The sequence below is a fragment of the Pezoporus occidentalis genome, unplaced genomic scaffold (genome assembly GCF_034315485.1).
Source record: "Pezoporus occidentalis ecotype Australia unplaced genomic scaffold, CSIRO_AGI_Poc_V1 ctg19, whole genome shotgun sequence".
NCBI lineage: Eukaryota > Metazoa > Chordata > Aves > Psittaciformes > Psittacidae > Pezoporus > Pezoporus occidentalis.
The window spans coordinates 5,096,936-5,123,886 of record NW_026913748.1 but is presented as its reverse complement, the minus strand read 5'-3'; the positions used below and the strand labels follow the sequence as shown (position 1 = coordinate 5,123,886).

Sequence of the window (26,951 nt, the reverse complement as noted above, 5' to 3'; positions counted from 1 at the left end):
GAAACCCACAAAACCAGTTTTTGCAAAGCTCTTGGCTCTTTCTTGTTTATGTTTTCTTTCTGTCATGAACACAAACAGTTCAGGGAAAAACTTAGAACACTTGAAACTCAGCAGATGAAGAAAGATAATGACTAACAGTTACTGATGACATTCTTGTACTTTATACTCAGAGTAAAGCAATTTGCACAGTGTTAAACTGTGGTATTTGAGCTTGGAGGAGGAGCCACCTAATCCTGCTGTACTTTTTTGGAATGTTGCCCTTTGGGTAGGGACAAGATGGTCAGACAGTGATCCTGGAGATGGCTCTGGTTCCCAAACTGATTTTAGTAGTCCTCTGGAGGACACTGGTCAATTGATATGCCAGCCAAATTACAGCTATTGCCGGGAACACAGAGAAAGGAGAGAAATTCCTTTTTTCTTGGGTTAATGTTGGGGTTGATATTGTTTCATATTGTAGTTAACTATCTGGAAAATGGAAAGAAGCAAGTCTGTGAATGATAATAAATGGAGTGGGAGCAATTGGTAAGGGTAGGATAGAGATGCTTTTCAGAAGGCCTTTGTCAGGCTGGAAAAACAGATTGAGAGAAACCTCATGCACTCCATCATGGGCAAATGAAAGTTTTAGTATCTCTGTGCAATAGAAAAGGCTGGTGTTTGGAGAGCAGTGCTGCAGAAACAGGCATTTGAAAAAGAGGGATGTGAGTCTGCAGTAAGCATATAGATGTTTTCCTTTCCGGCCTTATGGGAGGGGGCTGAAAAAGCCCTTACTGAAATCGTCTTTGCTGTTGGCTTCTGTCCTGTGTAAGGTAGATAAAGTAGTAGTTTTGCCTCCAACAGAGAAAACAAAAAAACAAAAAACCCCACATACTCCTTTGCCTTGGATAGCAAAAGAAACCATGCAGTGTTCTGGTCATGATTCATGCTCTCTCTAGTTCAGCACCTTGGCTGCAAGAGCTTTTCTGCTGTGGATATATTTGCCTTCCATATCTTCATTTTGTAAGGAAGTCATTCAGTTGTATAATCCTGGAAAATATCATATAGTATGTGTCATTTTACCTTGCGATATCTTCCTTGGTCTTTTTAGTTACTGTGATCATCTGTCCTGAAGGAGCTATAGACTCAATAGAAAATTTCTTCTTGAACAGTCATTTTCTCATTTTTCCTTCCAGGTGTTCAGGTATACAATAAAATGCCCGGTAAGATGATGATGCACTCCAGAATCCAAATCTTGCAAAAGTGGGTTCCTTAGCAGCCTCAAATACAAGCCTGTTATGTTTGGGTATTTAGTGGCTTGATTTTTTTAGTTGATGGCCCAGCTTCAGGCATCTGCTTTGAAAGTCTTTTATGAGAATATCATCATATAGAAAAATAGTTTCAGTTCTGTAAAAACCTGGAGTCATCATTTCCATGCACCCTCCCTCATTTCCCATCAGTCATGGTAGTTGATAGAAAGGCTCAGCAATCTGTTCTCATAAATGTGTTGGACGTATTGCAATGCCATAAATATGTTTGAGTCCTGTACAGAAACAACCAAGGAAATCCATGGAAAAGGCAAAGCTGACCTGTTGGGATTTTTTTGTGGTTTGTAAAGGTATTTCTAATTTTTTTAAAGGTGTGAGTGTATACCACAGATATCTTCTGGCTGCAATATATCTTTTCATGTGTAACTGATTTCAGAGTCATGATGAGGATGTTCTAAACCATAAAACCATTAGGAAGCAGCTAAAGAATAAGTAGCAATGTTTGCACTCTAAAATGGTGAATCAGAGTCATGGGTGGGGGTGTATGTGGCCATGGACTTGGCAAAATGCCGGGCAGCTGCTCACAATCAGCAGTAAAGGGAGAGGGACCCAAATGGAATTTGGTATCTTTTTTTTTTGTAGTATGGGGGTTTTTGTTTGTTTTGGTGGTGTGGTTGTGTTTTTTTTTTTTATGGTATTGATCACCTAAACCCTTCTGTATTAAAAAAAAAAAACAAATTTAAAACAAATTTCCAGGGTGTATTTGTTTAATAGTACTGTAGATAGTGTGAAGTTTTGGCATGAAGTAAATTTAAGGAGCTTTTGTACTTGTTTAGCTCTATGAGCTATTTCCAATCGACATGGCTCTTGCTTCATGAAAGTCCTATGAGCTGCCACTGCTAATTAATTAATCATTTTAATTCAGAGGGACACATACAGAATGTACAATTCTAAGGACAATCAGTTGTTGACAACCTGATGTGATTTGAACATGATTAATAATAACTCTGCAGGACCTGACTTGCTTACAGGTTTAAAAACCAACCAACCAAACTTCTCCTTCTCTGAAATGAAAACAAACTTCTGAGCTTATGTACATGTCAGTGTTCTCTAGCAGCTTCTCTTTAGCTGTGACATAGTGTATGATCAACAAAATCTAAAGAGGGAATACTTATTTATTTTGGTTGTTTATTAAAAATGTTTATTGAATATAATCAAACATAGTTTTTTCTTATTCCACTGGAAAAGGTAGAGGCTGTGGTGTGAACATGGAAAAATTCCTCTGAACACACAAAATACTTTTGCTTATTTTGGGTTAGAGTTTTGTAGTCTTCCTAAAATACAGGCCCTTTGCAGAATTTAGTTTCATTCAGTGAATATATATTCAGTTTCAATATAGGCTGTCAAAGGCAGAAGGGAAAAGTCTTTTGCCATCGTGTACTGTACTTATGTAGGCTTCCTGTGTATCCTGAGAGAACTTCTCAGATCTTTCTTCTCCCACGTCTAAACAACATAATCCCTCAAGTCTCCAGAGAGATTGCTGAGGAAGACTGAGCCTTCTTGTGGTTTACAGTCTATTCATAGTCTAAATAACTCTGACTAGAGTATCTTTCAGCTATTTCTTTAGTGTTTCCTGAGCACTTGGTGAAAACAAAATGGTTGGATTTTCCTTTTTGAAATAAAATGTTGAGCAGTCTCTCCCTGCATTCAGTAAGCAACATAGGTGTTTCTCATTGCCAACTGCTGTTTTAGAGAGAGGTGGTAAATGTACAGGAAGTATGTTGTGTACACGTCATCTTGGCAGCCTTCCACTGCCTCTGTGTAGTGTTGAGTCAGCTGAAGTATTAAATCCATTTTTAGCATCACTTTTGATAAATCACAATTATAGATGCCTTTAGTTTGACAATTGTCTTAAATTTGGATGTGCTAAATATTCTCTGACTTGAGTGGTGGATGCATTTTGAATATTATTTTTTTTGGACAATGTAGTTAAAATTCTATTCTAGGGTGCTCTGTCTCCATTTTGTAGCTTCCATGTATGAATTTCAAAGCTTATTTAAGTCTTTACTTGTTACAGAAGAGACTGACTGATTAATAGCTGAATCTGAAACCTGTTAGACTACAGATTTTGTTGTATTCTGTCCCATCATAGCATGGGATTGTCTTAAAATTAGATTACAATTTACTGAAGCAATAGAAATAGACTATTTGAAGACACACACACACGCGCACACAAATAAAAAGGATAAAATTCCATGCCTTAAAGTGATGCTTTCTATTAACTGAAATTGCAGGAAGGGAGTGTGATAATTCAGTGTGTCTGCTGTTAAAGTCACATGAGTTTGGTAGAAGCAATGTGGCCAAAAAGGTAATTTTAATTCATAATTGGCTTGATACTATTATATACTGAATAGATACTATTATACTGATAATATAACAGATACTATTATACTGATATATAACCGATACTATTATACTGAATATATACTATTATATATTTCAGATACTATTATATCTATATATTATAAGCCCCTACAGATACAGGGCTTGAAGGAAAGGGTGAGCAGGGTTTCTGGGTGAGATAATGGACAGCAATAGAGATGGTGATGGTTAAAGTCTATTTTTACAGAGTGATAGAATGGTTTGTGTTGGAAAGGACCTTAAGATCATCTAATTCCAGCCCCCCTGCCATGGGCAGGGATGCCTCACCCACGAGCATGTCACTCAAGGCTCTGTCCAGCCTGGCCTTGAACACTGCCAGGGATGGAGCATTTACCACTTCCTTGGGCAACTCATACCAGTGCCTCACTACCCTCACAGTAAAGAACTTCTTCCTTATATCTAACCTGAACTTCCCCTGTTTAAGTTTAACCCATCACCCCTTGTCCTATTGCTACAGTCCCTGATGAAGAGTCCAACATCCTTGTAGGCCCCCATGCAGCCTTCTCTCCTCCAAGCTAAACAGTCCCAGTTCTATGAGCCTGTCTTTGTATGGGAGATGCTCTAGTCCCCGTCCTCCTGGCCCTCCTATGGACTTGCTCCAACAGCTTCATGTCCTCCTTATGTTGAGGACACCAGAACTGCACACAATACTCCAGGTGAGGTCTCAGGAGAGCAGAGTAGAGGGGCAGGTTCATTTCCTTCGACCTGCTGGTCACACTCCTTTTGATGCAGCCCAGGATACGGTTGGCTTTCTGGGCTGCGAGCACACACTGAAATTGGCTCATGTTCGTTTTCTCATTGACCCACACCCCAGGTCTTTCTCCGCAGGGCTGCTCTGAATCACTTCTCTGCCCAACCTGTAGCTGTGCTTGGGATTGCCCCCACCCACATGTAGGACCTTGCACTTTGCTTTGTTGAACATTTTCTCTGGGAATGATAAGGATCTTAGGCCAGTTAGACGTTAGGAGGAAATGAGAGAGTGGTTGACTTATGCTGGTAGGATCAGATGGTTTTCTAGGGAAGAATCATTAAAAAACTTCATAAATAGCTGAACTGTCTGGCTGGGCTGTTTTTTTCTTTCTCTTCTATGAGGCTGAGGTAAGTGTAGTGTGTTTGATGACGATGATGTCTTTCCACAGTCATCTTCCCAGGATGGACTAGGTTTAGGGCCTTCAGGGCTGGGTATTGGAAAAATTATTATTGGACTGTATAGTCCATTCACGTATTTCTAGAACTGTCTTACTGATCATTATATGACATTTTTCATGCTCCATGAAGCAATAGTGCAGTAGAGAGCAGCTCCACTTGTTTTAGCTCATAGTGCCTCTTGTCTTTAAAAAAATCAGTTTGAGGCAGAGGTACTCCAGTGGGTGTTACTGGAGTCTTCCTAGTGCAGCTCTTTGTGAAGGGCACTGTTTGCAAGGACCTTTAGCATGTATGGAGGAATTCATTTTGACTTTGCAAGCATTTATAGTTTTGTTTTTCTGTTTTGCATTATGGTTGTATCTTACTATTATGAATGTTAACAAAGTCTTCAGTAATTTCTCAGAATAAAAGAACACCAAAAAAAAAAACCAAACCCCCAAATCCACTGTAAAAGGTTTTGCCTTTTAATTTGCTTGATTTTAAACTGTTTCCAATATGAGGGCTATGAAACTCTTTCATGTGGCACCTCAGATTGGTTATAATTATTCTTCTGTTGCCAGGAGTTGGGGCTTCTAATATATTTGAGAGATAATGATTCTATCTGTCTTTTGTTTTAGTTTTTTTTCAAGTAATTCTTTTCTACAGGTGATGCCTATAAGTTGTGCTTATAAAGGGATTCACACATTGCCACTTCAAAGGAAGAAGTGTGTAACAGACACACAGTGGTTTGTATGACACAGCTTACACCTCATTTCTTTGGAAATCTGTTGGAATAGGGTTTGGTTGGTTTTTTTTTTTTCTGTATTTAATGTACCTAAAATGAGCAGTGGAATATTTCAGAAACTTCTAAAGAAGCTGCATGGAGTGGCTAGTGTGACAGGCAAGTATCTCGCTCCCTAGAAAACTTCCTAAAGAAAGCTGCTGGCATCACCTCTAGCTGCCAGGGGATTTTGTCATATGGGTTTGTTATTATGGCATGCTGGCAAACGTCCAGTCTTATTCTGCCTGAAAATTTTGTAGTACCACCTCAGTAAATGTAAAAGTCAATGCAGAAGAGTCAGAAGGTTTTGGCAGTCAGTGCTTATATGCTTCTATGCTGAATTTTGCATGGCTCAAACAGGAGCAGTAGAAGGCTCAGAGGCCTTCTGCTGTAGCTGGGTATAAAGACCACAAAGATGAGAAGCAAAAATGGAAGAGCACCGAGTGCAACTATAAGATTGATGTGTTTCCGAGTTTCCTGCTACTGGAAGATAATAAATAACTGACTACTAGACAGTTTAGTATTATGAAAACAATAGTGAGACTGCAAGTGGAAGCAATTTAGGCAAATCTTTTCTCTGATTTTATTCATGTATTTCTAGTTCTTCACTCTTCTTGAGTGACAGCCATTCTGCATTGCCAGAGCTGCCCATTATTTTCTTAAGAAGTGAAGGTTCTTAAAAGGTCTTTAAAATGTGACTGGAATATAGCTTATATAATGTGGAACAGAATATAGCTATAGTGTTCTCCTTATTGATGGCACTGAGTCAAGCAAATCTTGACAGTAAGGTTTCTATCTCTTAACAAAAAACAAAAAAACAAAAACCAAAACCAAAAAACACCCAAAACATCTTCTTTAAGTACCCACTCACGCAATCTTCTGCTGGTATGTGTTGAAATATTTCTTGTTGCTTATTTCCTGAGCAATGTTGGTCTGTTATGAAATTCAGAACTTCCGTTGCTATATAATGAGTTGATAATGTTCATTCTATGTCCAGTTTAAGATTTGTCTCCTAGATGGGTAGTTACTTGCACAAACACATTGGAATGTAAGGATTTCTGCTCACAGTGATGACATTTCTATATAAGGCATGGGCAGCTGTAAGTAGAACTCTTTTGCCTGTGGTTTTTGGTTGTTTTTTTTTTAATCGTTTACTGGTGTTGAAGTAATTTTATGACCTGTGAAAGAGTGTCAGAAATCTTTGAAAATACAGATATACATAGTTTTCTCATCCTGGCCTGTGGCTGATATGCTTATAGACAGCAAGAATCAAGTAAGTTCTCTAGTAGCCTGTGACCAAACTCGTCTATGTAGGAATGCATTCTATAGTCTAGATCTAGTTTTTCTGATAATATCAACAAGAAAGCATGTTTCTTGCTGTTGTTGAGTAAGGAGAAGTCATCTGTCAGGGTCTAAGGGCAGTTTTACTGAACAGCAATGGAAGCAGAACATAAGTGTGTTTATCCAAGGCAGCTATCCCCACAATGAGAAGTTGAATCTTGTGACCTTTTTCACAGCACGCAATGGTTTTATGTTCAAATTTGAACTTGTTTTCTGACACTTTCCTAACCTTTCCTTCCTATTTTACTGTCACATGCAGTCTGAGAATAGTGATGATCTTTGAGACTTACGGATGGGAGGGAGGTGGTGCATGTCACTACTGCCTAACCACACCATTAGCTAGCAGTGCATCACCAAATGTTCTGTTTTCTTGAAAGTAAAGCTTAGATAATACTTATCTCTACTAGCATGTCTATATTCTAGCTGTTTAAAATGTAAGTAAAGGCAAACTGGAGGAGGACACTGTATTTATAGACTATGAATACAAATTTGCACTATATTGTGTTACTTAAAGGACACAGAAATTTTGGTAAACATTTATCCCTGTTTGTACTGCATGGTTTTGACTTGGTGAGCTCACCAGTGCTATAGCAAAGACAATCAGAACTTCAGAAGTGTGTCCAAATTTTTTTTTTTTGAGAGGAAGATCAGGTTTTTTAGTTCTACTTTGTACATATATGTGTCAGTCATTACTCAGTTCTCAAAATGTGGAGGAGTCTGTAGGTATCTCTTGATTTATGCTGATGGGGTTTTTTGCCCTTATGTGTTGTAAGTACTTCTGCAATTTAAAGACAAACTATGTGAAGTCTAGATCTTTGAAGGTACTGGAGTGACCCGTATGCTAATAACCTTCTCCTTTTAGCAAAAGAATAACATTCTTCAAAGATATGGTTCTCTTTTTGCTGTATCGTATGATGATGATGATAATACAATCCTCCATGATATTCTTACTGCAAGTAAAATGTTGTACAATAATAAGCTATACTGGGTCTACTGCTTATTTTGAAAATAATCTGAAAAAGAGAGAAACTGTGGTTTTGTATTCTATGCCTCTAATGTCATATATCTCTCATGGGTCCACCTGGAAGCCCCAGCTGTGACCAAGACCCCTGGTACTCATCAGACTGTTGTGAACAGTCTCTGCCAAAACCTTATTTTTTCTTCAGCTGTGAAGCTGGTTGCTCATCCTTGTGGGAGGAGATAGACTGCAAAAAGAACTTTGAGCCGCTGAAATATATACAAAACAAATACAGGAATATATTGGATGACTCTAGTGGAACACGTAATTTCTGTTGGCCTAAGTGGAACTATAAATTTGGGTTGTAAATAAGTTAACTCACTTGGGTGAGGTAGGTGGAAGTTGTAGCTTTTGTGCTGTGGTCTTGGCAGCTACCGGTAAATCCTGTAATTCTGCTTTTCTTTCAGCTTGGCAGTGGAGCTGTCAGCTGTGGGCATGGATGGGGCATGCTCCATGATTGCCTGCTCAAATAACTGAGCCTGGTTTCTTTAGACAGCTTACTGCGGGCTGATCTGTCAGTCTGCTGAAGGAGCTTCAGGGTAGGAAAAGGCAAGGTGTTTTGTAAAACTAATCTGTTGTTTGGTCAGAAAAGTGTTTGTATTGGATCTGACAGCTGTTTCTAGATCTTAGAAACCAGTGACTGTTGAGTTGGAAGAGGAATTTACATCAAATCAGTGTGTATTATATAAGTGGGTCTGCTAAATGGATTTTAAGAATTTTTCTGTGTTCTTTGCCACTAATAAGTTAACCACCTGCAACAGGCTAAAGCACAAGACTGCTGATGTAATATTTAATACAGCTCAAATACCACCACTCCTGCTGTACCTCAGATTACCTCAGTGAAGCATGAATTTAAATTTGGGAGTTATAACAACATTTTTTTCTTCCCAAGTTTAGCTGATGAAGTGCAATAATTTCCTGTATCTGCATGGAGGAGACCAGCACACTGAATACATTGAATTTTTTTGTGGTTACCTGGATTCCTTACATTTTCTTACTCTCTTACTGTTCATGGTTTTCATTGAAGATTATGTTGTAGAGGAGGGAATGTGCACGCTATTCATTTTCCAGAGGCACCATTTCTCTCTTTTGTTTGGAAATTTTGTCAGGAGTTGTCCAACCCAGTGGCAGCCCTGCAGTTCTCATCCAGACTTCTCAGAAACTCCTTAGTAAAACCTAAAGAGAAAGGAAAGCCCTGTGGCCACAGTTCCCACCCATGTGCTACTCTGATGTCTATTCTGCTTTCATTGGGATCTTAACTGGTAAATAAAGAGCACAAGGTGGAGTCCCTGGGGTTAGGCTTTCCCCCCAGCTGGATTTACACTTGCTTTGCTCAGAACCACATCCAAAGAGCTGTCTACAATCTCTCTTTGAGCCTTGCATCTCTGAGCTTTGGCTGGCTCAGCTGTCAGACACTGAATGTCAGACCTAGGCTGCTGCAGCTTTTCCATGGAAACGCTCTGTGTGATTGCAGAAATAATCAGGCATGTCTGGTGGTTGCTGTGCCCTATTGTTGGATGCTTCCAGACACTGAACTGAGTTGTCCTACCTTGACAAAGTGAATTTTCAGCTGAAGTCCAGCTCTGCTTTTATCATCCCTCTTTCTTTTTCGAATGCAGATGGGTTGAAAAACATTAGTGTCGTAGTTGGAAAAACATTACTGTCTGCTGTTGGAACGTAAGCCCCTTCATGTTTTTGATGTAGGCTCTCCCTTTCCGTTCATGCACATCTTGCAAAAGCAGCTCCAGACCTCTTACTTCTGGGTAGCTACCACCAATATGAGCTGTCTCATGCCTTATGTCCAAGGCCTGAGCTGCTGTACCCACCTCAGGGAGGCCTGTGCTATCGCCCGTTTTACTTAACAATTCTTCTGTACACTACCTTTTACTATTGACATAAAAATAATTGTGTTCACAAAAAAATACTTTTAACCATCTGTTTCTTTGTGGTCAGCAATTTCCAAGAGGCTTTTCTTTACTAGAGAGAGCAGTTCTAATGTAGGGCCTATGGATGGATGGAGTTTTTTGAAATTACATTTCACATATTTTGCTTTAAAATTATATTAATCAATGTGCCTGAATAGCTCTAGATATACTTTGTCATTTGCTTTAAAGAAAAAACAATGTCCTTTTCTGCAGGCGTTACTAACTTGGAGGCACTATTGATGCTGCTCAGTGGGTGAGGTGCCATAAAGTATTTGGAAACTAAAGTAATTCCAGTTTATGGAGTAGGTGTTTGAGTGCATTGGACTGGTGCTGTTCCTGATCTGAAAATAACTCTCTTTGGAGACATAACAGTAGAAGTCTTGGTTTTTCTAGTTCTATAAGGCATTTAATTTCATAACTTGAAAGTTATTCTGGAGAACTGCCCATCAAGAAAGAATAACTTTCAGGCTGGTGCACCAAATATATCACTAAGATGTCCAGTATGAGCTCTGTCTGTGTTTCTTCATTATCCTTTAGCCATGGTGCAAAAAATAAATATCCACAGAAACGGCTGTTGTAATATTGGAAGAATGGTTGCTGCAATGGATGGAGACAGTCCATGTAATTGAACTGGTGAGGAGACAGCTCTTCTCCTTGCTGTGAATTTCACTTTTGTAAGCATTAAGAGTTTGGAAGGGAAAGATTTATCACTCATAGACATCACTTAATCAAACAGTGGCTGTGAGAGTGAGAACAAAACAGATGCTTCTCCCACGCCTAGCATGCACATGCTCCCAGGCTATGTGGGCACTGTGTGAAAGAAGAAACTCCATAGTCTTGTTTCTTGTGATGCTGAGGAAACATGTGCTAACGCAAAACTGTGGGGACTGAAAATGTTTGGGAAGTAATGGGAGTGCAACTCACCAGACATGAGGTCTTCATTTGCTTTTTATCTGTTCAGGTGCCACTGAGGAAGCATTTACTATCTGCAGGGCTTAATTCATTGCTTTCCTTCTGCAAGGTACTGTATTTTTTTAATTTAGGAAAACTGTCTGACCATCTCTGTCATACAAAGGGATCTTTAAGTATGGAAGCTTTAGTCCTTCTGTGCTTATCACAAAAAATCTTGGAATTTTGCAGATTTCAGCACTTACAATTGCTTTCAGAATGTTTTTTTTACACTCTTCAAAATGCAGACATCCTGTTTCCCTTGAAATGAACTTCCTCAATACAAAATGGTATTAAAAGAAAAGCATACATATTATATTAAAGTTGCTTTCTTTTTAGAAACAAAGGTGGTGCTGTAACAGAGCAAGCAGATCAATGGTTTATTGTATTGCTTTATCTCTGGCAGTAATGTACAGTTGGTACAATTTTCAGGAATTACAAGGTTGTCTTAGTAGAACTCTAAAAACAGGTATGAGAAATGGGCATGAGCTCAAAAGCAATTATGTGTGAGGCCTGATGTTGATTGCCTAGATGCTTTATAATTGTTTGGCTTTATAAATAAAGCGTTCAAATTTTATGCATAGAATGAAGGTTAACTTCTGTCAATATGCCTTATTCTAAACTCACATAACTTGTCTTGAGTGAACAGATTTTCAGTGGTCATCACCAAAAACCCCAACATATTCAATATGAAAACCACACATTTCTAAAGCCCAGTTTGAGTATCCGGTGACTCAAGTAAAATACCAAATCTTGGTCTATCAAAGAGGAGCTATGAATGGAAAAAGCTGAAGCACGTGGTGTCATCATTATAAAAGACAATCCTTTCAGTGGAATCAATTCAGAATGTCAAGATGATGTTTATTTTCCATTAATATCTTCCATCTAAAACCAATTTATTCTTAAACTCCAGATAGGCTCAGACTGGGCCGGAAAATAAGGGGAGAGGGCTAAGTTTTCTTTCTCTTGTCCACTCCTCATCAACAGTATTTTGGATGTGCTGTTTTGCTCTCTCCCTTTCAAGCAGTTTGAATAAAACATGTCAGATGTACAGAGGGTAGTTTTTTTACTCCATATAACTTAGCTATTGCTTTCATCAAAATTTGCAGTGCATCCCATTGCGCCTTTCTTTGTGTGATAGCGGCTCCATGTAGTTTATTAAAATTTTTGCATTGTATCTGTATAAAATCAGACTTTAAAAGTAAAGAAATTCCAAATAAGAAGATGAAATGGGTTCTGAATGCCTTTCATTCTGCTAGCGATCCTCCTATAATGGGTACAGCTAGTGGGATGGTCTAAGGAGTTTTATCTGTGTCTGGAACAAGTTTTCCAATGCCAAAATTGCTTGTAATATTTCAGTAAACATATTTTTTTTTAAATATAAAGTTAGAATTTACATAAATCTAGAAAATTACTTTGTAGGAGGTCTCTTTCATGAAAGAAAAAAAGACTGTAACTGAACTCCAATCCCTGTAATTTTGAAGTCATTCTTTTTGCCAAGAATTGTAATTGCTACAGTTGGGTTGTTTTTTCCGACAAGGCAGACAATCTATTACTATATTAAAATTAATTTCTGAGCTATAGTCTTTACTTTTAGGAGACAAACCAAGGACTGCTATTGGTGTGTTTCATAATGCTTAAACACTGAAAAGCTGTTATTATTAACAATTGTCAAGTTAAGTAGGAAATTGGGTATCTTCCTTCCTTCCATTATTTTACCCATGTTGCTGGTGGATGATTGTGATGTCCATGATTGCTCAAGAAATTTTTGATGATGTCAAAATTGCTTCCTCAGAGGAAGAAAATGGGTTGAAATTAGCAGCATGGGTCAGAATGATCTGCTAGTCCTGGAGAGGAAGTTGACAGACCTGGGTTTAATCCTATGCCTGTCACTGGTACCCACAAGCACCCTTGTGAGCTCTGTGAAGTCTGGATCCTCTTCAGCTGCCACACTTTCCATAGTGAGGACTCTCGTATGGCTTATGAGTACTCAAGCACTGTCAGCAGTAATCTGAGAGGCTTCCAGTGTTAATGTGCTGGCAGTTTAATAGTGGCAGTTTAATAGTTCTTACCTATGTAAGAATTTGCAGTCAGGCATTGGCACAGGCTGCCCAGGGAAGTGGTGGAATCACTGTCCCTGGGAGTGTTGAAAAACTGTGTGGATGAGGCCCTCAGTGATATGTTTTAGTGGTGGACTTGGCAGTCCTGGGTTAGTGGTTGGACTTGATGATCTTGAAGATCTTTTTCAACCTAGATGATTCTGAGAACAACTTCATTGCACTTGCTGTGAAACAAAACTAACTTCCTTATGCAATGAGGATGTTGGAAACTGAAAATTTGGAGGGGTGGAAGAAAATTATTGAGCTCTGTGCCTGGAGCCACCCTCATGAAAAGACAGGCTTTGTTGTGACGTTGGGTTCCAGCACAGGGTTTTCAGTCTTTTACAGGAACAAATGCTGCCCTGCAGGACCAGCTACAAGATCAAAGGTGCCATTGAGGGAGAAAGGAAATAATTTTCCCTTTCTCAAAAGAATAATTCACTAAACCTAAGCTAGCATGTAGGAACTTCCAAATTTGGCTCAGCTTTAAGTAAAATTACCCACAATTTTCTGACACACTGTTAGTCATAAGTGCTGCATAGTTTTGAGAGTGAGGGAGAGAAAGTTTGAATGCGTCTTTAGTCCATGGACTCCTGTGCCGCATGATTTTGTACACCCAGTGTTTCGAGCCTTAAGTATTTATGAGATCTGGTCCTGTGCAACTAACTCAACAGTATTTAAAGCTTTAATGTGTTATTTCAAAGCTCCTTTTGGTTTGCAGACAAGATCATTATCACTTGGTCTTGAAAAGCCACTTCCTTTTCCCCTCCAGATAATGCTGGTGGGAATTTTGCTGCACACCACTGGTGTAGGTGTGTGGCTGTGCAGGATCTGGCCCAGTGACAGCAGTAGTTTCAGGCACAGCTTTGAAGCAAAAAAAAAAAAGGCTTTTTCCAGACACACCCCCCTGGCAGCGTGGTCATGCAGCAGAGACAGGGTGGTTTTGCCTGCTGCTGAATCAGCGTTGGTCTCAGCAGATGTGGAGCAGATAAGCTGGCAGAAGCCCTAAAACCAAAACCAAGGTTTTATGTAGTTGTTAAAGAGAAGCTGCGTTGGGAGATTACAGTGTTCTTGGGGGGAGCAATTTCAAGGTCTAGGGGGTAGAGATCAGGCAGCAAACGTTCCCATCGTGCTGAAATTAAACCCATACAGGTGAAATAAGCCTACCTTCAGAAAATGATTTTGTCAGGGGGAAAACAAGCCTCAACTAATTTTTCTGGCTCCCCCCCGGTTATAACAGTAAATGAAAACTCTCACTAGCTTCACCTCCATCTTAGCGTGCGTCTTTCCCCCGTGTGACGTGGGACTAGGCAGCTTCAAGGTTAAACCTGGTTGCAAGCTTTTGTTAAGGTGTTTTGCCTGCTGGCGAAGGCAAGGCACCTGCTAGGCATGCCCAGTGAGCACTAGGAGCTGGCTCTCCCCTCACTGAGGCTTTACGAGGCTGAAGCACAAAGAGTGCTTGTTGCCCAGTCCCCGGGAGTCTCCCAGTGCTACCACTAGCTGGGGAGGACTGGTTACCATGGAGGCTGCCATCTGTTCACTCCCTGCTGGAATGTGATTATCCTTGCTGGGTTGGGAACCAGCAAAAGCAGGGGAGCGTGTGCTGACGGCAGTTATCTGCAATGGAGTGCGTTAATGGAAGGCTGGAATTAGCTAGCTGGAGAAGCACATAAAAGGATTTTACCAAAACTATTAATGTTTTTTTAGCCAAGAGGAGTAAGCTTTTTTGCAAGGTCAGTCCTAAATTCATTATGTATGCATGTAATTTTTAATTGATGCAGTGGCTTTTTGATTTAAGGATGGTAGCACCACTGAAATCATGCTCATTGTTCAGAGGGTGTGTATGTGTGTGTGTGTGTAATTGTGTTTTAAAGATCGTTGTTTGTTTCAGTTCAAGCAGTTTAATTTGGGGTCGTTAAAGTAGTAAGTCAGAACAATAACTGGGCAAGCTGACACAAATGGAGCAATTCGTATCTCTTGTCTTTCTGAAATGCTGTTCGCTGCCAAATCTGTTTGATTTATATGCCTTTTCACTCTGACTGCTTTTTGTCTGAGTGATTTCTTTTTGTATGTGATATGTGTTTGTTTTTCGCACTGGCACGTAGGGTGAGAGAAGGGGGAAATGTTCAAACGGAGCTGGCGATACAATGGATGTTTAGGGTGTTTTTTGCAATTTGCTCAGAGAAAGCAGTGATAAGGGAGGCAGAATGCAGGAGCCAGTTTTCCACTCTTCGTTACCACCCTCTGCCCCTCTTTCCAACTCACCAACTGACCAAACATTTTGGACTTTCTCTTATGGAGCTTAATTGTACGGAGACTTCACATGAGTTTTCAGGATATTGTGCAAATATTGTGACTGGTTTTTAATGGCAGGACTTCATTGAGAAGAGAAAATAAAATTAGCAATGCATGCTTGTAAGGCTTTTGTGTCCTATAAAAGAGATTATTTGTTGTGCTGTAGGGGCTGGGGGAGTATTACATGTTTTTCATAGTAAATGCATGCTGAATGTTTGTTTGTGTGCACTTGACGAGGGGTCTCTTTGTACCCCAAATAGACAAAATATTACTTCAGCAGATATTTTTTGTCATGTATGGGCTTTCCCTTTTCAAATAAAGCTTTTATGCTGCATCCCTCTTGCCAGGACTGCCATTTTTATTTGGTACAGAGGAGGACACTACTAGAGGCCTTTAATTGAAACTGTGTCAGTTTTAAATCCACAGACCTGCCCTCTGTTTTTATGCACTGAAAATGCCAGTGCTTTGGAGTCTGGGAAGAAAGTTACCAATGGAGTTAATAAGTCACAATTACAACATATTTGACTAGGATAAAGTTTTAACCTATGAGACGCTTTCCAAGGCTTGGTGCACAGCACAAGTGTGTGTGGGGGGAGGTTGAGGTGGTGTTTTTATTTCTTTCAGTATTTTAACTGTTTGTGGTGTATGGGCTCTTCTTGTGCTTTGGGAGACTGGTATATGTGCCCGAAGTCCTTTCAGACTTGCACATTGGTGGAACTGTTTGAGCACTCTTAATGAAAGATGCATCATCTTGTAATTAAAAGGATTGGGTTTTTTAACCCCTTCTTTCTCCAGAATTTAAGTACTGTGTTGCCATTCGAGTGAGTGATTCATGCAAAACTTGGTTTTAATGGGCTGCAGTGGACTTGTTCACGTGTGCAAGTTTCAGGTCTGTAGTTGCATTGTTAAAAAGAGTGCAGGAGGCAGATTGGCTTTTGTGCTTAAAAAGAGATTAGACTTTCACCTTTCAGATGCTGTTCTGAACCTTGCTGGAGGGAAGGGCAACCATGCCAAGGTTATTCTGTAATTAGTGTGGAATGTGTTTCTGTTTCCTGGTCTCTTTTTAGTAAAGCAGATGTTACCTGAAGAATTTGCTGTTGCTGTGGACATGAATTACTGGCCCATTGACAAGTCTTCACAGACAGCAACAATCATATTGACATAAAGGTAATGGCTTGTATATTCCTTCAGAGGTGATTTCTCCTGACTGCTAGCTGGTGGTGTCCTGAGAAGCTTGCTTTTCCAGTGACTTTGCTAAACCAGTTTCAAGGATAAATAGGGGACTTTACATTTGGCATTCTCCAGCTTAGTATATTCGCTGGAGAGCACTGTGTAAATGTCCAAATAGTCTTGAGCAAACTATTTTTTTTTTTTTTTTTAGTTTCCTTCTTGAATGATCTATATGTGGTTGTTGAATACTTTTTTTTTTTTCTTATTAAATTTTACTTCAGGTCACTAGGTCAGTGTTGATTTACGGATGCAGGATTTAAAGGCTAGTCATTCTTTAATCCATTTGAGCATCTGGCCTTTCATGTAGACATCACATTTCCATGTAACAGAGGAACTGTGATGTCTGTTTGAAATCAATGATTATTTTTCTACCAGACCTTTTTTTTTAATCTTTGGTAGATTATTACAAGTGGCTCTGGTGCTTATGCTTAATGCAAACAAATGAGGGTCAGTGTAATCTGCTACCCGCTCTCTTGAAGGAGATTTATTCAAAAATGCAAGCTTTGGGAGCCGGCAGAGGTGAGGGGTCATACTGAGTAGTGACTTGTGGGTTTTTTTTAAGAGATACAGTTCAATTTAGGTACATTGTTTTAGCAAAAAAAGACATTTTGAATGAACTCCCAACTAAGTAGTGTCTAGAAATACAAGGTAATGTACAGTAGGCTTATGGTAACCTTGTTTATAATGTCTGTACATACTAAGCTTTCAGAAAACTTGCCATTAAATGGTAAAATCGTGAATGAATTTATAGGAAGCTAGCTCGCATATAAATGATCACAATTGTTTTCTTCAAACAGACAAGTCTTTCTGCTTTTCACTTGACACATGACTGTGGAATGCTGTTTGACATGACTTGGACTTATTTATACATTGTATTCAGGCTGCTACTTGGCAGAGTTTTTAAATATGATTAATTTTCAATACACTTTTTTTACTGCTGTTTACTTACGTATTCTGAACATTAAAACAAACAAGCAAGCCCAGGCTCTGTACTTTCTCCTTGCGGCAGCATGGCTATGGCTATTTCAAGGTTAATGCCTGCAGCTCTCTCTGAAGGGCCAACTGTTCGCAAAGTCCGGGTGCCTGTTTACAAACTGTTCTCTTTGCAGCTCCCATGAAATAATGGAGTCCTCGGGGCGCTGGATGTGGGAGGATAAACCTGCTGACACAGGCACTGCTGCTGCTGGTCTGTTCACTGGGCCTTAGTAATGTAAAATTGCTTGTGTCTTTTATGCTTTGTATGGGTGGGGATAAAATGCAGGCATTAACACTTTTGTTCACGATGCTAGAAACTGCTGTACTACATCTTAGAAAATGTCAAATTTGTTGAATTTGCTCTGAAGCAATTCACCATTCTGAACTGCTGCAGTGAGACTGTGAGTAATTAAATGTGAGAGACTGGCAATCTGTAGATTGATGACAAACCTATGAATTGTGGCAGGTTTTCTAAGCATTTTCCAGAGATGCTTGCATTAGTACTGAAGTACTTTTGTCCTTTCGAGTTGAGGTGTCTAGTTGAAGAACCTGAAGACTCAGAGCCTTTCTGCAAATGATTTCAGAAAACACTCCTTCTAGGTAATCCTTGTTCACAGTTGGGGGAAGAACAGGGCAAGGATAGATGACTGTATGCCAGCAACAGAATAGCTTGAAGTGGAGTTATTTCTAAGTTGTTGAGGTTGGGTTTTTTTGTATTTTTTCCCCAGTTCATCCAGTTGCCCTTACTATATGTAATACTTAGCTGTTCATTTTAAGTAAAAAAATACATGGACTGATAGAGATATGGGAACCGTTTACTTTCTGATGAATATCTGAGCAAAGTGAGTACTTGGGTATATTTGGAAATGTTTAGCTTGGGACTGGAAGGAGCCATTTGGTCACTGAGGGGGTTTTGTGTGGTTTTTATCCCTAAGCCCTCAGTCACAAGCCGCCATGTAACTTTCATCTCATTGAGATGTTCAGCAGACTTTTCTGGTACACTGCGAATCACAGACTGTTACTGGCTATGAGAAGCAAACTTTAAACAAAACATTTAACTGTAATAAATGACCAAAACCAATGTGGCTTCAGAAATTATGCTTCAGAAACTGAGCAAGAAAGACTGAAGTCATTGCATTGAAGTCATTCCTCTTAGCAGGACACTTAAGCAGGCAAATGACAAACGAACTCTACTAGTAGCATGATGCTTAGCTGGACTCAAGAGCCACAACCAGTCTCCAGTGCTTCAGGGGAAAGGGAACCCAAAGCAGCCAGATTTTGAATCAGACGAAAGAATAGTCTGCTAGTCCTGGCAGGTGGCTAGTATAAGTGCCCTTGCAACTGCTGATCTTTGGTGGGGTGCTTCGTTGCAGGTTTTTTTATGCTTGTCCTTGACTATCTGTAGACATCTGCTGACTTGTGTATCCTTTGGACTGTACTTTGATACTGTGGTTTTCCCACCATTGCAGAAGCACTTTACCTTCATGAAGTTCATATAGATGCAACTAAACCTGGTATTAAACAGTGTTTCAATTTGTCTGTTCCACTTCCACTTATAGCAGCACTTATTGGAGATGGGGGAAAAAAATATCTATGTTCATCTGCCCAATAAAGTAGTGTCGTCGCTATAGTTCTGAATAACTGGTTTCAGTTTGATACCTAAGATTGAAACAAAGTACTATGCAAGCTTTTTAACCAAAGGCTCGTAAAGTGGGGATTGAAGCTTCAGAAGACCTGAATTCCAGTCTCTTCTGCAGTTAAGGTTTTGGTTTTTTTTGCGGGCACTGAGTAGCACCATGGGTGGTGTGGTGTATTCCCTGGAGTGGTGTTAAAGATAGCTGTTGTTTGAGTAGTAGAGGGAAAATTAGCTCAAGAGTTTGTAATACTACGTGAAAGAACAAGTTGATTCTGTAATGAGTTATTCCTGCAGGGCACGACTTGAAATTTTTCCTCCTAGTATCTTCTTCGCAGTCACAGCATCTCTTGTCTGCTTCTACAGCCCTGCTCCATTTCCTACACAAGTAGTTTTGTTTTGTTTTGTTTTCTCTTCCCTTTCTTAAGGAGGTCACAGAGGCTCAGGAAGATGAATGAAAACATGAAGTGTCTTTTCTGTAATTCCAAATACTTTGATGGCTTCCCATATCATGCTTGCAGCAGTTACATTAAGACTGAGATCTATTAACTAGAATAAATAATTTGATGCTAATTTTACTTGCATTCAACATGATTGAGTATTGTTAAGCTCCCTGAAATATTGAAATGATTCATAGGCTAATATAAGATTACCTGCTGCCTTTCTTTAAAGATCCTGTGCCACTTTTCTTTACAGCTGTAATAGTTCTCTGGCAGGTCTATGTGCCAGGGTAGTTTCCATGACTAATACCGATGTTTGTTCTCTTCAGTAGCTCTTGTTCATACCATTGCTTTGAGCCTTATGTTAGTATTTTGACTTGGACACCCGCTTAAGGACTATAATGCAACTTCCAAGTGTTTTAGTTCCTTGGCTTGTAAAGATTTCTGTATGTAAGTCAGTTTGAACTGTGGAAGCTGCTACAAGCAAATCTTAAAGATAGCTGCTATAAGCCAAAATAAAATAGAATTACAGCTTTACTTGAGAGTTGAAATGCAACTGCTAATGTCTAATATAACCCTTACTAAAGTCAGCAGTGCTGCACCCCTCTGCTTGTGTTCTGTTATTCTGGGTAAGTGCTCTTTTTAAAAAACAAGTCTAGAACACTGTAGTTAAAGCATCTTGCCCACCAATTGTTCCACATTTTACCACTTGTTCTGCAAGCTGTGGCCTGGTTTCTGCAATAACAGAATAATTACTGCTTGCAAATTTTGTGTATGTGTGCATGTGTTTATAAAGCTGATTTTACTGATTGTAAAATACAGTCTTTCTGAACAATTGTCTTAGACCTTCCAGACTTGTCTTACTGCTGATGTTACTTGTGTTATTGCTGGTGTTTCTCTGGTTTGACTGAGAATGTTCCAAAATTTTCTTATTGTTGAAAAACTGAAAAATGTAGAATGGTTTTTTGCTTGCTGCTTAACTCAGGAGTAAAACTTCAGTTGGTAACTGAATTGGGGTTTTTTGTGTACGTATGTGTCTTCTGTGGAATGTCCTCAGCTTGTGTGAATGATCCACAAAACTAACGGAAGTATGATATTCCTGTAATCTGATACTACACATTTTCAGTGCAAAACAATGCACAGGACACAGTCATGATGAGAGGGAAAAGCCACTCAATCCAATGTGATCTGCTTACAGTTCTTTGATACTGTAGTCTATTTGTCATGTTTTGACAGATAAAGATTTTCTTTGTAGGTCATTGAAACCACTTTAATCCGGTTTATCACAAAATTGGGTGGCATTGTAGAATCTATTTCAATAGGAAAGACAAAAATGAAACTTGACTGTGTCTGCTTTATAGCTGGCATCTCTGATTCTAGGTTTTCAGAGTTCAAAGACAGCAGTAAAAGGACTGTGGGAAAAAGCCTATTGATTGCTTTTGTGTTAAAATAAATGATGAAAAGCTATTACTGTCTGGCTGATGAGGTCTGGGGTATGGATAGCAATAATTTAGAGGAAATTATAGTTTCATTAGTGCTGATGTCGTCTTTGTGAAGGCTGTGTTTAACCATCCACACACCTTTATTACGTAAAACAGAGTCATAGCTGTCTCTGATCTTGCACTCTTATGGCACCGAAAGCTGAAATAAATTTCTATATTCTCTTACTTGTCACCACTGTCTATATTGCTACCTTTCTTTTTTTTGAAATAAATTGATTTGAGGAATTCCTTTTTATCACTTTTCTCTGGGTGCTTGAAATATACAAGGCTGGAGGGACTGGAAAAAAGCTAGTAATGACTGTCCCAATTTCCTGACTATCCTGTAAGTACTAGACTAAATTGGCCCTAACAGGACAAAGTCAGGAGGCTGAAGATATTCATGTATTTGAGGCAGAAGGAAAGGGTCACAAAAGGGTAGTGGAATTTTTTGTGCTGAGACCTGAAGCAGTGAAAGATGTTTCTGCCCAGGCAGGGGACTGGACTGCATGATCTTAAAGGTCTCTTACCGCACAAACTATTCTACGGATCTGTGATTTTAGGAACTGATGTGTTCTGGAGAGAGTTAATCTGATGCTTTCTATAATGTGAGAGGTGGAATGAAGAAAGGCAGAAGGGGAAAAGCATATGTGTCGTGTCATCAAGTTTCTTTTCCTTGGAAAACATGGACTCAGAGTTAAGGTAAAATACATTGAAAGTGCCTATGCTGTCACATATTCTGTGTAGGAAATGTAAGTGGGATTCAGGAAAAGACTCAACAAATTCATGGTGACATAGGTTTTCCAGTAGCTGGTAGAATACGGTTGCACAAATGCATCTTCTGACATGGGTGATCCCTGAATCTGATGCCGGAGCTGTGGGGACTGTGTGTTTGTTGCCTTCTGTTGTAGGTTACTGTAGGTTTGTGTAGGTTACACAAAAACTTGCTACTGCTTCTTTTTAGAAAGCAGGATATTTGAATTTATTTATTTATTTGGTTGAGTCTTATATTTTTTTCCCCTGACTATGGTTTCCATGCTCTTGTCTAGAGTGTGTGGTGTACTCATCTAGTCCACCCTGGTGCTTATTGTGAATCTTCCATGTTGTTGTTTATGAAGTCAAATCAAGAATAATTTGTACTTAACTTTTAATATCTACCACTGCCCAATCTTGTTTCTTATATGAAAGCAAAATCATGGTCATGCACTCTGACCTGTTTCACTTGTGAGTCTTTGTTCTGTTTGGATTTCTAATGTAGCAGGAGTAATTTTTAAGTTATATGTTCAGGCTTTTGCTGTACTGCTGAACGTAAGGAAAATACTGTGTGGTGATCGTCTTGGCTTCAGTTGTGGAGTTTTTTTGGGGTATATGTGTGTGTGCTGTATGTGTTTGACCAAAATATAAATTAACTGGAAAATGAGTCTGTGCTCTTAAGATGTTCTTGCAAAGGTGTTAAATAAGTGATGCATTTAATCTGTGAAGGGGAATAAAGATGGGTGGCACAACACTATCAGGGTAGGTAACAAGCTTTTTCCTTTCCCCTTTTCTCCACCCTTCCTTTAAGAAGGGTATGGATTTCTGTGGTAACAGCTACAACAGGGTCCTTAACTGGTGTGGGCACCAGAGCTGGACTCCTGACCTAGCACTGTCGGGGTCTGCTGGTTTAGATGTATGTCCTGTCTGGCAAGAGAGCGCAGTGGCAAGCAGGAATGTCACAGTCAGAGGTAATACTGCCACTGGGGAAGAGGCAGCAGCTGCAGCAGAGGTGGGAGGCCTGAAAAAGCGGCCTCCTCAAGGGGGAAAGCATGGGAAGGAGAAAACAATAAAGATGGTATCACAAAAGGCAGAGCTACAGGACCAGAGGGTCTTCTCTTTGTATTTGTTTGCTAACTGTTAGTGTAATAGAATAGATAGCACTATAAATAGTAATTTTCTCTTGCCTAAATCATAACATGAAGCTTTTGCTCAGTTTTATATTTTTTATATATAATTATATATATATATTCAGATCTATCTATATATGTATATAAAGGAGATATAAGAAAGAGTGAACTGTTAAGCCATTCTTTTAAACAGGAGAATTGGCAGATCAACCCCAGTTGATAGAAGCAAAGTCTTTGACCACTTCCCACATCTAAAACCAAAAAATCCTTTAACAATTGCCAGTCTTTCTTTGCCAGAGAAGATTAATTGAAAAGGGAACCACAGATTCCTGGATTATTTTTAAGTATGGAAAATACTTTAAGCTACAGAAAACCACATGGTAGGCCTTTCTTGAGTTCTTGCACAACGCTCAAAAAGAGAGTAGAGGATAGTCATTGCTTCGGTAGAGCAAACAGGTACAGGTAGGAAGTGCAGATGGTCAGTTCCTGTTTCACGTGCCTGGGGCAGTGCAGCTTTCTCACAGATTTTGACCTAGACCATTGTATATTTTTGCGTGTCTGCAGTTCCAGAGGTGTCCTTTGTTTTGTGTGCCTGCTTGCACCCCAAAGTGAATTTTCAGATTTTGGGGTTTTATTTCATTGTTACGGAAGTATCTGTTCAAAACTTCAGTATTTAGTGAGTTGTGTGTTTGGATTTTTATTTTTGTAAAGGTACTGGTTTTATCCATTCATCCTTCTGCACAAAATCATTTGTTACTGATTTTAGACTTTCCCAAGAATCATGAGAAGGGGAGAATACAGAAGGTTTGACAGAAGTGGGGGTCACTTTGGGACAAGGGGGTGTGGTGTCTCAGTAGCTAATCACATTGCCCTAAGAATTGTTGTGAGCCAAGCTGAACCCCTCTGCACGCCACTGTTGGTTTTCTGAGCGAGACTTTTAATAGCACCTCAAACTACTTTGGGATAAGGACAAAGGATGCTTTCATTTTTGCTCAGGCCCTAACTACTGCGCTTTTGAACTACTGGGGTGTAAAGAAGGAAGAGGGGTAGAAAGCAGCATGAGTAAACAACACCTACTTTATGGGAGCCCTGTGAAAGGTGCCTTTTTAGTTGTTGTGGTTTTATGTCTCTCTTGGACTCATTGAGATGTCTAAAGATCTTTTACAGGGAAAAAAAATGTTGGGGGATACTTTCAGTGTGGAGTACCAATATATTGAACTTATAAGCACAGATATGCTTATGCTACGTTCTGTGCCAGGGGGACATGTTACTGATCATGAACAGTCAGTATTAGTGGTCCCTTGGATGGGGCAAAAATCATTGTCTTTCACTAGCTTGAAGAAACTTCATATCATGTCCTTATGCAGCATCCCAGCAAACCTCTTCAAAGACTTTGTGCCTGAAGTGAGTCTGCACTAAGGAGGAGCCAGCTAAAGACAGTCATACTGAATGCTGGGCTGTGATTCATTGTCACATGAGCTAGTTTGGTTTTGGGGGGGTGTGTCAGTGTGGCATGCTGCCCATGGAGCTCTGTAATACTTAGTAATGCTTTCCAGGTTTCCTAATAGTACTCACATGACTTCCTTCTTAACTCCATCTTCATCACATTAAAAATATTCAAATGAGTCAGGTACATATTTAAGTCCCCTTATCTGCAAAATATGGGAGGCACTGAGAGAAAGAGAATGATACTTAGTTTGAAAAGTGCTTGGAGGTGGAAAACAAAGCAAGTGCTATATATTTATTATGAGATGGCTGTAAAAAACTTTCAATTATGGAAGTGACAAAGTCATGTGTGACCCAATAATTTTGATTTAAGTTAACTTAAGTTCATAAAACTAGTCTGCTGTGCAAGTCTCTGGACTAAAGACATGCTGGTTTTAGTATGTGTAGTTATTTTATTCATATTAAATGACAGTAACTACTGATCTTAGTAGTGTGATTTTAGTTACTCACTAATGGAAGTTTTATTTAACTAGTATCAATGCCTCTTCATCTGCTTTTTAGGAAATGTATTAAAATGAAGTCTATTTTTAAGTAAACTTTTCTTTAAAGTCCATAGGCATGTGCTGGTGACAGGTAAGACATAGCTGCACCTCTTGTCAATGAGTTTTTGACTAATATTTGTCAATATAGTCTAGTTATTTATAGTTATATATTATACATGCATTGTGCAGTTTGCATATTTCTGCTCTTACAATAAACAGTTGAGTGTGAAACTCGTGTGAAGCCAGGGGAATAGGTTAATGAGATGTCCGCATTTTAGCAGATTTAATCTCTCTCAAATCCACTTATCTGCTGGCTAATCAAATAGAGAGAAAACAATCTTTTATCTTTTTTTTTTTTAAAAAAAAAAAAGAAAGGAGGAATTAACCATGTGTTTTAAAGATAGACTTTGACCTCTTTTTACCTGCTTCAATGTTGTTCCTTTGGAAATGAAATAAAGTCCATAGTTTTTCATGTGTGCAAATTCCCCTCTCTCTCCTTGAGTGGTAGCAGAGCTGTCATTACTCTCCATGGGCTGTTGCAAGCCAGGGGGTTGCCTCCCCAAACCTTTTGGGGCTGGTCAGAACTGACATCTTGCTTATTCTCTGCCCTGCCTCTGGCAGCAGTGGATGGAAAGCAGAGTCTGGTAGGTGCAGATGTCATCCCTCCCACATGCCTCGTTAGAAAGTTCGTAACAGTTACTGTATACATTTCCCCAGAAGGGAGACTAGATTTCCCGTCCAGCCCCTACTTCTCCGTGTGTGATCCCTTCTCTTCTCTTAAAATGATCAATAACTAGCATTTCTGTAGCTGCTTATCTGAAAGAATTCCTTCCTGTGCTCTTTTGTAGCCATTTGTCCTAGTTTTCCAACCTACTGTGTTGTGTTTATGAAAATTGAAAACTTACTGATCTCATCTGAATTTAAAATTTGTCATGTATTTGTGTAAAGGGCATTATTAGTGGTTTTCCTGGACTAGGAAGAGTACACACCAGGCTGAAGAAAGGCTGGCAGACGGACAGACCAGGCTGATGGGGAAAGTGGTTTGTTTCAAATGTGAGAAACTGAACAGAAAATCTGTCTTCTCTGCAAAGCCTTTTCTGGAGACAGATGTTGTTGTAGATGTACTTCACGTGGAAGCCCAAGCAGGGGGCAAGCTTTCAGTTCTGGGGGATGAAGTTAAAATAGAAATATAATCTATACATGGAGTTCTTAGTCTGGTTACTCAGCTACTGTTATTTTTTGTTTTAATGATATGTTGATGAGCTCGGTGAATGAAATCTGTGTGCATCTTTAAGGAGACTGGGATTACTCGCTAAGAGTATCAAGGATGGGGAAATGCAACTTCCTAGCCCAGCAGTTTAAAAATAAATACTCAGAACAAAAAAATAGCATGTGCAAATCTTGGTCGACAGGCTAAAAAATGGGTTCCATTTAGATCTCAAATCCATATGTGTAAAACTTGCATCTGCTCATCTCAAGAAGAAAAACACAGCAAAGTGTTGAAATAACTGGAGGAAAATAGTTGTTTTTACTGTTTTTGGCAATACCATTTCTGTTCAACATCTGTAGTAGAAAGGAAGTCATTAGCTGCCCTATTCCAGAGGGCTGTCTGCTCAGTGAAAAACAGATATTCGTAACAAAGGATTGTTTTGCAAGTGTGTTCCCTGTAACCCTTGGTACTTGTACTTCAAAGCAGCTCTGCAGTGCTGTGCTTCTACATAGCCTTGAATATGAGGACCACGCATGGCCGGTGGTGGAAAGGGCTGTAAGGAGCTGTGGTTTGGACCAATGCAGGGGTTGAAAATGACCTCAGCTGCAGTGAATGACAAGCTGGCTGCTACATTCTGATTCATATTATCCGAACTGACAGGGCTGGATTTCTTTCTCCTGCTGGGATGAAGGCATGCCAGCCGGGGATCACGTGGTGTGAGAGCTGTGAACAGTGAAAGAAAGTTACTTGCGGTAATTTTTCTTTTCAGTTAATCTTCTCAAAAATGTGCATTTTCACAGTTCAGAATTCACTCTAATAGCTCTGTTTTCTACCCTGGAGTACAATACGTAGTTTATGCCATTCAAAAATAGATTTTAAATTATTCTAGTGAATTTTAA

The 26,951-nt window shown here is 39.4% G+C and overlaps 1 protein-coding gene across 5 annotated transcripts in view; it reads left to right on the top strand.

Annotated features, from left to right (window-relative positions):
- The window catches only part of FGD4 (FYVE, RhoGEF and PH domain containing 4), a 116,039-nt gene that overhangs the window by 29,309 nt on the left and 59,779 nt on the right, over positions 1-26,951 (top strand). Inside the window, exon 1 of one of the 5 annotated variants that reach the window (XM_062616545.1) lies at positions 6,568-6,689. The exons of 3 other annotated variants lie outside the window; for them this stretch is intronic. In XM_062616545.1, coding sequence (XP_062472529.1) covers positions 6,680-6,689 — 10 coding nt within the window. In that variant the 5' untranslated portion in view covers positions 6,568-6,679. Of the gene's footprint in view, positions 1-6,567; positions 6,690-16,256; positions 16,383-26,951 lie in introns of those variants that run through there. One more of the 5 variants, XM_062616546.1, reaches the window with a different exon arrangement.